The 14562-nt window shown below is 34.9% G+C and overlaps 1 protein-coding gene across 7 annotated transcripts in view; it reads left to right on the plus strand.

Moving 5' to 3' along the window:
- Positions 1-14562, plus strand: part of Pkcdelta (Protein kinase C delta) — a 34402-nt gene that overhangs the window by 9799 nt on the left and 10041 nt on the right. For 2 of the 7 annotated variants that reach the window (XM_026629981.2, XM_064215049.1), the window contains exons 3-6: positions 1397-1598; positions 3088-3217; positions 12566-12676; positions 14042-14119. In XM_026629981.2, coding sequence (XP_026485766.1) covers positions 1397-1598; positions 3088-3217; positions 12566-12676; positions 14042-14119 — 521 coding nt within the window. Of the gene's footprint in view, positions 1-1396; positions 1599-3087; positions 3218-9150; positions 12352-12565; positions 12677-14041; positions 14120-14562 lie in introns of those variants that run through there. The other 5 variants (XM_064215050.1, XM_064215047.1, XM_064215051.1 and 2 more) reach the window with 5 other exon arrangements.

The raw sequence follows: 14562 nt of genomic DNA on the forward strand, positions 1-14562 counted from the left end.
ACGAGGAAAATGTGCGGTTACAAATAGCGATGTTGATTTTGGCAATCCCATCCGTCAATTAACGTGTCACGTCTGGTATGCGCACCAATCATTTGTCTCGTAAATTAACTCTTTGTATGAATTAAAATCAAATCAATCGGTGTCAATTGTAACAAGTTTCTTTACAAAGTTAAACGTTTTCCAAAAAAAAAAAATATCAGGTATTATTCAGTAACTATAAATTTTGTTATAAGAACAACAAAGAACTTTTTGGACAAATGTTTTTTTTTTTTAATATTAATATTGGGAAAATGATTATTTGTAATATCAATTTATATTTCAATACTGAGTATCTTTACACGAATGTTACAGTTATCTACTATTTTATTCCTTCCTTAAAACTAACCAAACATTTGAACAGTGATATTCTCAAATATTTAATACAAATAATGATCAGTAACATTTACTAGATATTATAACTAGGTATGGTCGTGTTCTTTATTACAAAATCAGTTAACTTTTATAAACAATATCATGCAATATTATCAATTAACGAACGGTGCCTTAAATTGCTCTACATTTGTTTAAGCGGCTGTTAATTATACTGGTTTAGGCCGGAGTTACTACGCACAAATGTTTGTTGCTATACTATACTTAATACCACGAACAGTCAAATTATTCGATGCAATTCGCGCTCTAATCGTTCATTGTTATCAGAAACCTAAATGCAATTGTCAACAATAGGAATACAAAGTTTTAACATTGAATAAATACTGAGAGCTCAAACCCATAATAATATCATTAAAGTGATCAATTAATACAGACAAAAAAAAATTGAAAGTATTCACTTTACTAAGAATGAATTACAAAACACTCATTGTTCGATCGCGGCAAATAACATCAGACATAAATAACGCTGTATTTGTTTTTATACCAGTGTGGGTGTCAGTTATTCTTATAGAATTTCAATAGTGTTCGTTCGCTTCACTTTAAAGAATAATTTAAATAACATATTTATATAAACATTGTTTTCTAAGTAGAACTCTCTCGGACACGATGTGAATGCAATTTAAAATCGAAACTAATTACAACGGTATTTAACTTTTATATAACTTTCGAGTGAAATGTTTAGGACGTAAATAGATTTAGGTACTTCTATTCTAGTGGTTGGTCATCAGGAATTAAGCATAGAAACTAGCCTTGGAGTTCAAGCTTGCTTCATACACAATTTAAACAAAGTTGATTCAGTTTAGTCTTGAAAGAGCAGCAAACAGACGAACAGAAATTAAATTTCACATTAATAATGTTAGTATAGATTAAGCGTGAACAACTCACTCTTAAGTTTTCCTCAAGGTGTTCAAATGAAATCCGCGATACATTTATAATTATTATTAACATATGCTTAATTTTTTTTCAGAATCCACGAAGTAAACGGACATCGCTTCGTGGCAAAATTTTTCCGGCAGCCAACATTCTGTGCGTTCTGCAAAGAGTTTCTATGGGGATTCGGCAAGCAGGGTTACCGCTGCATTGTATGCCAGACTGCTGTCCACAAACGCTGCCATAACAAATTGCTGGGAAAATGTCCTGGATCTACTGCCTATTCGGATGCCACTGTGGTAAGAATATACATATTTACTATGCGACCACATAGGAAACTTAAATAATATAAACATAACATTTTCTTAATGTTAAAATAAATAAATATTTTTTTTTATATCTGTTTTGCAGAAATAGTATTGAAAGCAAAAACATATTTCTATAACTCTTGTATTTTAATATTTTATAGAATTTTATAATTCATTTATCATTATAAATATAATTAATATTTAACAAAAACTTAAATAATAAATAAACACTACAACATTATCTACAATTATTCTTTATTTATTGTTGGAAATAAGCTAAATCTCATATTAAATAAAATCATCGATTGAATGATGGTTAATGCGCCCATTTGTAAAATTACTAACAAATTCAAGATTACGAATATATATACGGCAAACCTTAAAGGAACATATATGTATTTAAAATTATGTGTTACCTCAAGCCTCTTTATAAGGTGTGAGAAAAATGTAACCATAAATGTGTAATTTATAGTATTTTAAAATATATTTATTATTCATAATATAATCGTGACCAGCAGATTAAATTGGTTAAATCAAAAAACAACTGAATAATTTTTTGTGATAAAACTGAACATGTCAACGCAGTCTAATTTAAAACATCGGTCTATGCGTTGTCTACTTCGCATGTTGAAGTATTACACTTGTGAATAAAACAGCTTGCACTTGGTGGTAGGGCTTTGTGCAAGCCCGTCTGGGTAGGTACCACCCACTCATCAGATATTCTACCGCCAAACAGTACAGTACTCAGTGTTGTTGTGTTCCGGTTTGAAGGGTGGTTGAGCCAGTGTAACTACAGGCACAAGGGACATAATATCTTAGTTTCCAAGGTTGGTGGCGTATTGGCGATGTAAGGAATCTCTCAGGAATATAAGGACCTCTTACCATCTGGTAGCCCATTTGCTCGTCTGCCAAACTATATTAAAAAAAAAAGTAAACAAATGAGTATTACCAACTCCATGGAAAAGAAAATAGAACTGATATTAAAGCGCAAGATGCTTCGTTTTTTACACAACATCATCACCAAACAAAAGCAAAAGTTTTAAAAGATACATAGCTATAAAATATATACAATCGGTTAGGCGAATTTAATTTATAGAAATCTTTTATAATTTATGGATAGATGTAGGTTTATGTCTAGTGGCCAAAGATTTCCGAATGAAAGACGACAATCGAATGCATTTAACTAAGCTCGATCGAAACAAAAACGAAGCGCCTAAAGCTTAGTCAGACTGTTTCAATAGATTATAAATTCTTACATAATAATAAGTATGGCCAGGAAACCTCCTTGTTTCGGGTGATATTTAACACAAATCCGCATTACAATTGCGTCTTAGGATAATCTCTAACCTTAAGAGGACAGGAGATCTTTTCCCAGCTGTGGACATTTATAAGCTGTAAACTCATTTTTTACCATGTGAGGTCGAATATATATGTTGTCTCTCTATATATATTATATATTCTCATAGTATCTTTGTTACAGTACTTGAGAGAGCGATTCAAAGTAGACGTGCCTCATCGCTTTCGTCCTCATCAATTTATGTCTCCAACTTTTTGCGATCACTGCGGTGGACTTCTTTATGGATTTTTCAAGCAAGGACTGAAGTGTGAAGGTAAATTTCATTTTATTTTCTCGTTTCAAAATATCTGATACATTTCATAAGAAATTAGCGTTGTGGCACTTCAATCTTTTTAATTACACGTACAAAATATATATAATATGTTTTAACAAAATGTGTTTAATACGAGTTTGTTTTACTAATTATATGAAATCATTCAATTGATTTGATGTTTTTTTAATTTTTGAGATAGGTTTTATAGCCCATAATTACTATTATACTTAATGTTATATATGTCACCGTAAGATTACAAAAAATATTAGATTACAATCTGACGAGACAGATTGTAATCTGTCGAAATATTGTGAACTGTGAAATATGATTGCTATTTAACGCATTATTTTTCGCCATATTGTAATCTGTCGAAGTCAAACTGTTAGATTACAATCTCTCCCCTGATCCCCTGACAATAAGACCGGCCAGGTCTTATTGTAAGAGCGACCAATTTATCGAAGTAAATTTCAGTTAAATTATAAAAACTCTAACCTAACCGAAATATTATGAACTATCGAAATTATTTATATTTTATTGCAAATTGAATAAACGTTCAGAATCTATTACAATTGCGCGAAATAGGTTATAATCTAACGGTATTTGCAATTTTACGGTGAAATAATATGGCGGATGTCGGGGAGGCGGGGGCACATAACGTTCAACCAATCAGCGCGCGAGATGCATTCCGTTCTACGCCAGTTCACAATTTGCCCGCTTCCCATCGATAGATTACAATATAGCGAAAAATATTGCGTTAAATTGCAATCATATATCATGGTTCACAATATTTCGACAGTTTACAATCAGACGAGATATATTGTAATCTAACGATGTTTGTAATCTTACGGTGACATATATAATAGATATAGATAAGATAACTTATGTAATTTTATGTAAATCTTAGTCTATAAATGGTTTTTATTATTAATAATAAATTATTTTCTTGTTGTTTTTGTTAATTTTAATATTCATATTATTCATAATTTCTTTAACTATGCAAATGCTGCAAGTAACGCATAATTTACTTTGAGCCTATTCGTGTTTATTAACTGACATGTATTTCTTTTTTTTTGTTTTTGTTTCTTGCAAGGGAATGCTTAATTCATTGTTCATTTAAAGTCACATTATTGCACATCATATACAAATGTAATATTTTTGAATACGAAACTTCATGTAAAACGATTAGAGTAACTAATTATGCTGATGTATAAACATCAACGTATAATTGTTTATTCGTAGCTCAAAGCTACGAAGGCTACGAGATGTGAATGCTACAATGAAAGGTTACATTTTTTTAACTCTCTCGTAATTATTGTATGTCAAAGGTGAAAAAGTAAAATATATTTAAAGTTTTCTCAATAAGAAATTTTAAAAAAAACTAAGAAAGAAGAAAATACCTACAAATTATAATTAGGGTTATCGTTATTCAAAACGTTATTTATTATTCTTCTTAAAAATATTAATCATGTTCATATTTATCTCTAGAGCTACAAAGTTATGGTCTGTTCATATCTTAACGAAAATACCAGAATTTATTCCAATAACCAATGACTTCAAGGCGCCATATGATTTAGAATCCATTTTCTGTATTAAGAATTTGATTAATTTCAAATTTAGCAGAAAATATGTGTCCGTTTCAAAATCATCAGCCATTTTCATAGTTGCTGTAGGCTATACTACTAGTTAGCTTCTCGAAAGCTTAAAGCATAGTACTTGGGCTCAATAAATTGGCTTCGATGGCTATGACTGTATTTTTCATAGCACAAGTTAGGACTTGATGATGGTGGAGTAGGAAAGTTGCCTATAAACCCGGCGTTGTCCGTAATAAACCCACAGATTTTAGACACATTAGCTTTGTTATCACGTACAGTAAGCAGATAATGATCATGGTTTCATGAAATAACAGAAATATGGTAATAGACATGTAAATAAAAAAAAATATCTGAAAAAAAATAATAATAGAAAAATAAGAATGCCTACCTAAAAAAGTTTAGGGACTTATATAGTGACTATCAATTACGCTAAGCTTTACTTATTAGCTTCTGTAGGTTGAGGATTGATATTATATTGTATATATAAAAATAAAAATTGTTTTGACTGTCTTGGGAAAACAAATCCTTAATTATCCAACGGTTAAAAGATATGAGTTTTAACAAGTATTGATGATGAATTTTCATGTGTTTCATTTGCGTTTATAATTAACGCACAAACTTGCGTCTTTTTGGGGTTGAAGTTGAGGTTTAGCCGGCCCAGTTCGAGACTTTGTTTAACGAAGACTCAATTTCAGACACAAGTTTGTTCCGGTTTTCTTCGACGTTTTCCCGAGAAATATTAGCACGGCCGGTGTATGAGGTGTCTACCGTACTGTCGTCTGCATAGCAGTGAATATTACTGATTTGCCACAAGTTATTGATATGCAGAAGAAACAGAGTGGGTGATAGAACGCAGCCTTGTGGAACACCAGCATTGACGAATTTTTGGTCGGAGCATGCACCGTCAACAACGACCTTGATGCTCCGATCTGCCAAAAAGCTGGTAATCCAATTCGAAAGAAGCGCTTTGTGCCACACGCGATCGAAGGGCTTCGCTATGTCCAAACTGGCTGCTAATGCCTCCCCCTTGCTCTCAACTGCTTCCGCCCATCTATGAGTAAGGTAAACTAGAAGATCACCGGCTGAGCGACCCCGACGCAAACCGTACTGGCGGTCGCTAATCAGCTGGTACTCCTCTAGGTACCGCAGGAGCTGGCAGTTTATAATGGGCTCCATTACCTTTGAGAACAAGGAGGTGATGGCTATAGGCCTATAGTTAGATGGGTCTAAGCGATTGCCCTTTTTAGGGATCGGATGCACCAAAGCAGTCTTCCAGGAGTTCGGGACGACGCCGAATGCATAGGATTGCCGGAAAAGACGCGTTAAGACCGGTGCCAACTCGGGAGCACAAGTCCGTAGCACGATTGGAGGGATGCCATCGGGTCCACTTGACTTATGAATATCCAAGGAAAGAAGTGCTTTACGAATTGCACTTTGCCGGATTGTAACCTCCGGCATCGTGGTATCACACCGCGGGATTGTTGGTGGTGACTTTCCTCGGTCATCTAGAGTCGAGTTCGCCGTGAAGAAAGAGCCTAAAAGATCAGCTTTCTCCTTCGCGGTATAGGCCAATGACTCACCGTCTCTGTGCAAAGATGGAAAAGAGGGCTGACAGAAATTCCCTAAGACAGCCTTAGCGAGAGACCAGAACGCACGTGTTCCTGAAGGGAGGCGCACCAGTCTCTCGCCAATTCTGCCAATGTACTCCGTCTTCGCCCTAACAATCACGTTTTTGAAGGACCTAGAGGCAGAGTTATATTCCTTTCTGAATGCGCTGGTCTTTACATCACGAGACGCTGATGCGTTAGCCCAGTCATGGTAACGTTCCCATTACATACAGCGTGAGGCCGTTTTGCAGAAACGACCAAACCAGGGCTGGGACTTGCCACCGATGAGCACAGCAGAATATGGAATGAACAGTTCCATACCCTGAAGCACCATGTCGGCAACAGAGTCAACAATAACGTTCGGCTCATCCGGTGAGAAACAAATCTGCCCCCATGGGTAGGATGCAAAGAAGGACCGCATCCCATCCCAATCTGCTGACTTGTAGTGCTACACGCGGCGGCAGCCCACGAAACGAGGTCGTGAGTACCGCGCAACCGGCACTGTACTCCGGACGAGACAGTGGTCCGACGAGCCTAGAGGGGGATCGACGATAACCTGGTAGCCATCCAGATGGGAAGTCAGCAGAAGGTCCAACAGGGAAGGTATATGATCCCCCACGTCCGGTATTCGCGTTGGCTAGGTGATCAGTTGTGTCAAATCATATGCTAAAGCGAAGTCGGGAACAGATCTACCCGCATGATCGGTAGCGCGTGATCCAAGCCATTCGGCATGGTGGGCATTAAAATCGCCAAGAATTACGATCTCTGTGGATGGGATCTGCTGCAGCACGGAATCTGTAGCCATTTGGACGTGCTCGACCAGTCGGTCGGTTTCGGCATTACCGCTATGGGACCTGTAAAGGCACACGTAGATTCGCGGATGGTCGTCGCAAACTGACGCAGCCAGATAATCGATAGGTCCTGCCCTTCAAGGCTGCCGGTGCGTCGAGAGCAGATACCTTCTCTGACGTAAACGCAGACCCCAGCTCGTGGTATAAAGGAATGTTCTAATTTATACCCGGGGTAGGAAAGAAAAATCGTATCGGCAGGAGAGGATATCTGGGTCTCGGTAAGAAAGAGCAAGGCCGGCTTCGCCGTCTCAAGGTGAAAGTGAACGGCGTTCAAGTTGAAGTTGAGTCCCCTTATGTTGCAGAAGTCCACAGTAAGGGTGGTAGGCGTTGCCTTATGATGCCTGCTCTGCTTGCCCCGAACAGTGGCGAGCGCAAAATTGCCCCCCCCCCCCAGAATTCGGAGGGCAGCTTGGGCATCCTTGTTCAGGTGGTGTACGTCCTGAGCACGGATGCCCAGAGAGGGATTCTCCAGCGTCTTCGCTGATGGGGTAATGTAACTAAATTCTGCACAACCATCATGTTTGGGGGGGGATCGGGCCTCCGGGACTCTCACATACCAGACCAAACGCGCATAGCATAGCGTAGCATAGCTACCAGTTTACGCCGGTTTTAAGTGAGAGAGTGGTACTTCCCCGGGCGTGCCGGCCCATTCGGCTGCAACCCGAAGGTATACAGTGTGGTATTACCACTTACATACGTTTACCTTTTACGTATCTCTACATACGAGTAGTGTAAAACAAAGTCGCATCCCGCTTTCTGTACGCTTAGATATATTAAACTACGCAACGGATTTTAACGAGAATTTCATCAATAAACAGTGATTTAAGAGGAAAATTTATATATATATAATACATGTTAACATTAGTACAGAAAAGACGAGAATTTCAGCTTACCTAGCTGAAAAGAAGTAAACTTTTGTTTGTTCTTCAATATAAACGAATGTTATTGTGCCCACGTGAAGCAGCGACGGGTAACTGTTTTATATATCTGAGATATAAACGTTAGTATAGTAGGAAATCAGTTTAGTTTTAATACCTTTTCTACTCTGTTTAGTAATGTTTTTTTTTGTTTGGTAGCTATTAACTAAGTATTATCAATAATAACACTGAAAAAGGCCGTCAAAAATTAGTAGGGAGAGTAAAAAATATAAATAATAATAAATATTTATAAAAAAGAGGCGTGATGGCCCTGTGGTTAGAGATATGAATCTTAACCGATGATACCGAATTCCAACCCAGGTAAGCACCACTGAAATCTTATGTGCTTAATTTATGTTTATAATACATCTAGTGCTCGGCTGTAGAGGAAAACATCATGAAAAACGCATTGAATTAGCTTGGTGGAATAAGCTCTAAAACTTTCACCTCGAGACGAGAGAACTATTCCCGGGCGTGGAAAATTTATAGGCAATTACTTTTTTTTACTTTATTAAAAGAAAATAAAAAATTTCATCTGTTTGTCTTGCTTTTGTTCATAATAAAATACTAAATTCTATTCGTTTTATCTCTCGCACGACATAATGCATTTTTTTTTAATTATCCTTTTCTACGTAAAGTGCAGCGTAGCATTGCTTTTATATAGAAAATACTATTCATAGATCCGACATAAAACATTTTAAAACAGAACACGGTACACCTCTAAATATAATGATTTCGTATGATGATTTATTTTCGTCATTCAGTGCTAGAATCGAGCCAACAAGTGCATTAAGTTGTTTACGGATATATTATTTAAAAAATCTAATTTGTCTATATTCATTTAAAATTTTATAAAAATTACCTTGTGAAGGTTTAGTGAAAACTATTATTGTCATTCATACGTCACCAATCAATCAACCGGCTTGTTAGGCGGGCGGGATAGTGGGCGGAGCGCTCACCTGCGCTAGAGCGACCTTCCCAGTCAGTCTGCGTCGCGCGCTTGCCCGACATCGTTGTTGGGTAAATATCGCGCGCAAGATCCCTGTCGCGTTATTATGCCTCTGTTTTCCGATCATATCAGCAACATGTATTACAGTGGAACGCCGTCTTATACTAGTTCTCCATATAATTACAGTAGTTCAGTGTCACCTTATGGATCGTCTTACAGTGCATCTTACTTAAATCCAGGGGGTAATTATTCTTCTCATTCATCTTTGGGAAGTTACTCTCGAACCCCCTTGACATCCCGATGGTTAACAAGTGGAAGTAGGGTCTATTCGCCAATATTAAGTACTATTTCTGAAAAAGGAACTTCAAGTCCAGGGAGAATAAACAGTCCCCGAAGGATACCTATAAGTAGTAGAACCTATATCACGTCAACATATACACCTCGACCTATAAATATAAATACAGCTGATATTGACGTATCAAGAGACAAATATCGAAATAAATTATCAGATTCTAATTCGGCTCCTGTCACCGGATTACCACCTAGACGTAGTAGTCCAATCATAGAAAGAGATAATGGACATGATAAACCCGATACTGGTATTGACTCGTCACCTGGACCTCATCGTAGTACCATTAAAAGAGATCGCGCAGTAGTTAGACTTCATACCATAAAACGAAAAGAAAGAGGTTCTCCACGTAAGTCCTATGAAGATTCAAAATGTACAAATGTTGATAGTGAAAAGCAATCAGAGCAAGTTAAGTGGAGAGAAAAATTGGCTAGTGATTTAGAATATAAAGTACCAAAAGAAAAGAAATCTTTGGGAGCTAAATTAGTAGAAAAGTTTACACTTAAAGATAAAGATGATAGTGAATTCATTACCATAACAAAAAAGACTCCTCCAAGACAAATAGATAAAGAAATATTACCTGAAATTCAAATACCTACTGAAACAATATCTTCAAATAAATCTTTAGGTAGACGTTGCTCTATGGAACTTTTAGCTGAACAAGCTTCCTTGCTAGATTCCCTTATAAGGAGAGAGAATTTAAGTACTGTGCCTTTAGATTTAAGTAAAATTGGCTCCGAAAGTTTCTCTGGCTTTGAGGATACCGAATCAGAAAGTAGCAAAAAACTAAAATCAGAGCAGGAAAATCCTTTAACAACAACAAAATCAGATCATTCTCTGAACACTCGTCTTTCATCAGTAGGTTTGAAAGACCCAAAACATGCAAAACGACGAAGTTTAAGAAAGTGTTCATCGGGTGGCAGTATCTGCAAATTAGATCGTATAATAGAACTACCTCAAAATTTAACTACTATGGATGTGTCCACTATACCAGAAAAAAAAGACGCAAATAAAATTTGTAAAAAAGAAACAAGTAAAAAATTAAAACCTAAAATTAAAACAAAAATTACATCTACAGTAGAAGTAATAACACCACCAAGCCCATTAAAATTTATTGTGGAACAAGTAACCATTGAAGAAAAATGTGTACCATATAAAAAGGGTATAATGTACAGTAGCACAGTAGATGATGACCCAACGGCCAAAAAATTAGTTAGTTTAGAAGGACATAGAAAAAGCAGAAAATTAAAGGCGAAACCAAAACAAGAGGCAAGCCAAATCAATTGTGATATAACAGTTTCAAATACTGAGGAAAATGACTTATTACAAATGAGTGAAAAAATAAATAATGAAACGCCACTAAAGGTTTTAAAAGGACACAGAAAAAGCTTTAGATCAAAAAGAATTGTTGAAAACCATGACTTAAAATCTCCAGAGCCTGACGATGGAAACTTTTGGGATAAAATCGGTAAAAGAGAAACAATATACTTAATCAACAGAAAACAAAACATAGACGAAGCCAAAGAAAAATCAAACCGTTTATATTGGTTTCCGGAAAATGAGGAAGCTGAGATAAATTATATAAATTATAAAGAGCCCATTGACCTGGAAAAAAATACAATTGAAAAAAGTGTCGACGTGAAAGAGATTATAAACACCAACGAAGTGATGAATTCAGTGCCAATATTGGTAGAAAAACAAGATAAACATTCGATTGAAAATAAAGAGAATATTTCTGATACAGAAATCATAGAAAAAATTCATTTACCTATTGAGGATAAAACCTGTAACGATTCCGATAATTATAATAACAAAATATTAAGCTATACTGATCCCAATGACCAGAATGCTTCTACAGAAAAAAATACAGAAGTATTACTTATTGCAGAAATAAAAGAATCTCCATCGGAATGTTTAATTTCTTTGCCTATAGATAAATTGAATAAAAAAAGTAAAGATGAATCTAAAATCATAACGAAAATTGAAAAAAGTGAAACGGAAGATAGAAATACCGACACAGCAAGTGAAAGTTTGGACTTGCCATCAGATTTAATGACTAAAACAAGTAAAGATTTAATTGAGACAATTCCCATATGTGAACATAACATCGTCAATGATATTGTTAAGCCAATAAATACAGAGTTAGATGACGTGCAACTATTAAACAATAATTCAGAACAAATACGTACAGTATCAAATGTATCTGAACACGAAGACCTTGTCACTGTTGATTGTGAGATAAAAGAAAATAAGGCAGAAGAATCAAAATGCGAAGAAACAGATGTAAAAGTTAACTCTGTAACTAAAGACGTAAATCAAATGATTTCGAAAGAGATAAGTATACAGGAAAAACCAGCTAAAAGTATTGAAAAAGATAGTTTAAATACTTTAACTGTAAAAACATCACCTCTAAGCAATGATAACATTGCTGATAATTTAAACATTCCAACGGATAATTGCAAAGAAAAAACTTCGACTTCGAAATCGATTGAAAATAATTCAAACGATGAAACACATAATATAGATACAAAACTAAATAAAGAAGAAGTGCTTCCTTGTTCCAGTTCCGCTTTGCCGATTGCAAAGCCTGTAAAAAAGGAAAAAGCACCGATGGTTCTTATTGCCACGCCAAGACCGCTGCAAAAAAAGAAACCTCAGGTTGTTAATTCGTCTTCATCTTCTGAATCGTCTGATGATGAATCATCTGATGAAGAGAGTGATGATAACGAATCCGGATCCAGTGAAGCATCTGCTGACTTTTTTGAATGTGAAAACAATCCGGATGGAAGAACTTCAACAGGATCTAACGATTCCGGATTTGATTCATCAATTCCGACGTCTCCTTCAGGATTTTTATGCACGAAAAAAGGTAAAAAAATTTGCGAAAATAACATGTACATATACGGTGTGTTAATAGGTGTAAAATAATTAATTTGTACATAACACACAACTATTCCTACGTTTTATTTTTATTTTTGGGCATGAAAGCATTGCATGGCTTAAGCACACTAATATCGTTAGGAAAAAACATTGATTCGATTATTTTTTATGGGCCAAGCAAAGGTATTATGAATTTGTTATAGACTGCGATGTTAATTGTCATCGAAAATGTGAAAAATTGACGGCGAATTTATGTGGAGTTAATCAGCGGCTTTTAGTCGAAGCACTGGCATCACGCACTACATCAAAGAGAGGTAGGTTTCCAAAACCATAACATGCTTAAAATCTTAAAAAGACATATATTATGTTCCCGCACATAAGTTAACTGTTTACGTTATAGAGCGGCGTAGGTGCATCACGAAGCTATTCTTTGATTGAACAAAAACCAGTAATGTTAACAATATAGCTATAACATATAACAGTATAACTCTTCCAATATTTTCTATTTTTAAAGTGTACATAAGGAAATAAAATAATATTAAAGTTGTACAATAGAAATAATATATACCTAATTATATAACTCGCTATACAAAACGTCTTCAAAAACGTAATATATTAAAAACTAAAAATATTATAATTAAAATTTTATATTTAATAAATATTGTACACTTAGTTTACGAGAATACGTAAAATCGATACCTCAATATTTGAGTTCCCGTAGTGCGAAAGATACGATGATCGGCGATTTATTTGGCGGGCCTTCAAAACGTCACGTATTTTTATCCGTCCAGACCGCCCGCTTGTTTGTTGGCATTACTCGTTAGTCGTATTGTTTTAAGGTGTTTTTAGCGAATTTATTAACAGTAATCTTTACCTTAATTACTAAAAAATGAAAGAAACTGCTATTTTGCTTAGATCGTATTTTGTTGTAATATTTTTCTTAAGAAACATTTACCTAGCCTATTCCAATCAAAGTATGAATAAATTTAAAATAATTTTATAATTATATTTACGTATTACATGCGATTTTCTAAAAGTTCTGTTATATTATGGACTACAAAACAGTTATAATGAAACTATTATAATGTATGGGTTATTTATAATACTATGGGTTATTTATAATATATTTATAATACTATGTAACTGAAATATTTATATCAACTTTAATTTTACTTCCAAAGTTCTAATAGCAGTTTCATCGATATTCAAATCGCTATTTTTTCGGGAATCCGTAATAAATATCATAGGTTAAATTATTCAAGCTCTCGACCAATGATAGCGTTTCAATGTAAAATTTTGTTTATTCGGTTATTCATCTTTACTCTTCTTGTGGTTGAAATAGGTTACTGCCTGTTACGAATTTGAAAAACAGTGCTATTATAATTTTATAATAGAACTGTTATAACTATTTAAGAGATTTTCTCCGTTTATTCCATCTAACTATTCCTATTAATTTTAATATTCTTTTTTATTCTAACTTAATGGATTTTTAAATAATCACATTGTGATCTAAAAATATTTTAATTGGGTATTACGCTTTACGTCGATAATCTCGATAAATTATAAACAAATGGTTTTAAGTAAAACGTTATGTAAATATTGTGCAGAAGCATTTGTTAGTTTAATATTAAAATTCATAGGAAACTTAGGGCAGAGTGTTTTATCATATTTATATGCAGGTGGAGACAATCCCAGCACCTCTACCGGACCTTCAACATCTCAAACATATACTCATGACATCTTAGAACAAGAGTTGGGTAAGAAAAAACACATATAAACTCTTTAAAAACGTATTAAACATTTTGTTTCTGTTCTTTATCTATAAACTACCTTTCATATGCTTCGCCTGCCGTATATAACTAATTTGTATATATTTGTCCTGTATAAACACTTCTTTCATATTCTTATATTCATCCATGTATTTTATAACCTTATTTATAACATTTGATAACGGTGAGTATCTGTTTTGCATGTTATGATTCGTCAGATTTATTTTAGTTCTATCGAACAAACTCTTCAACGATCTCTATTTCGGAGTGAACTTTCGTTTGGGAGCTGGGAGGTAATAAATAAAGGCTTCTTGACACAATTGGCAAAAAGCGAATCGAATTTCGAAACTTTCTAATAATATATACTCTGAAAACGTCAGGACTTTCTCTTATAAATCTTCAGATCGTATTAGAATCCGCATTCCAAAGAA

This window comes from Vanessa tameamea, chromosome 6, assembly GCF_037043105.1.
Source record: "Vanessa tameamea isolate UH-Manoa-2023 chromosome 6, ilVanTame1 primary haplotype, whole genome shotgun sequence".
Classification (NCBI taxonomy): Eukaryota; Metazoa; Arthropoda; class Insecta; order Lepidoptera; family Nymphalidae; genus Vanessa; species Vanessa tameamea.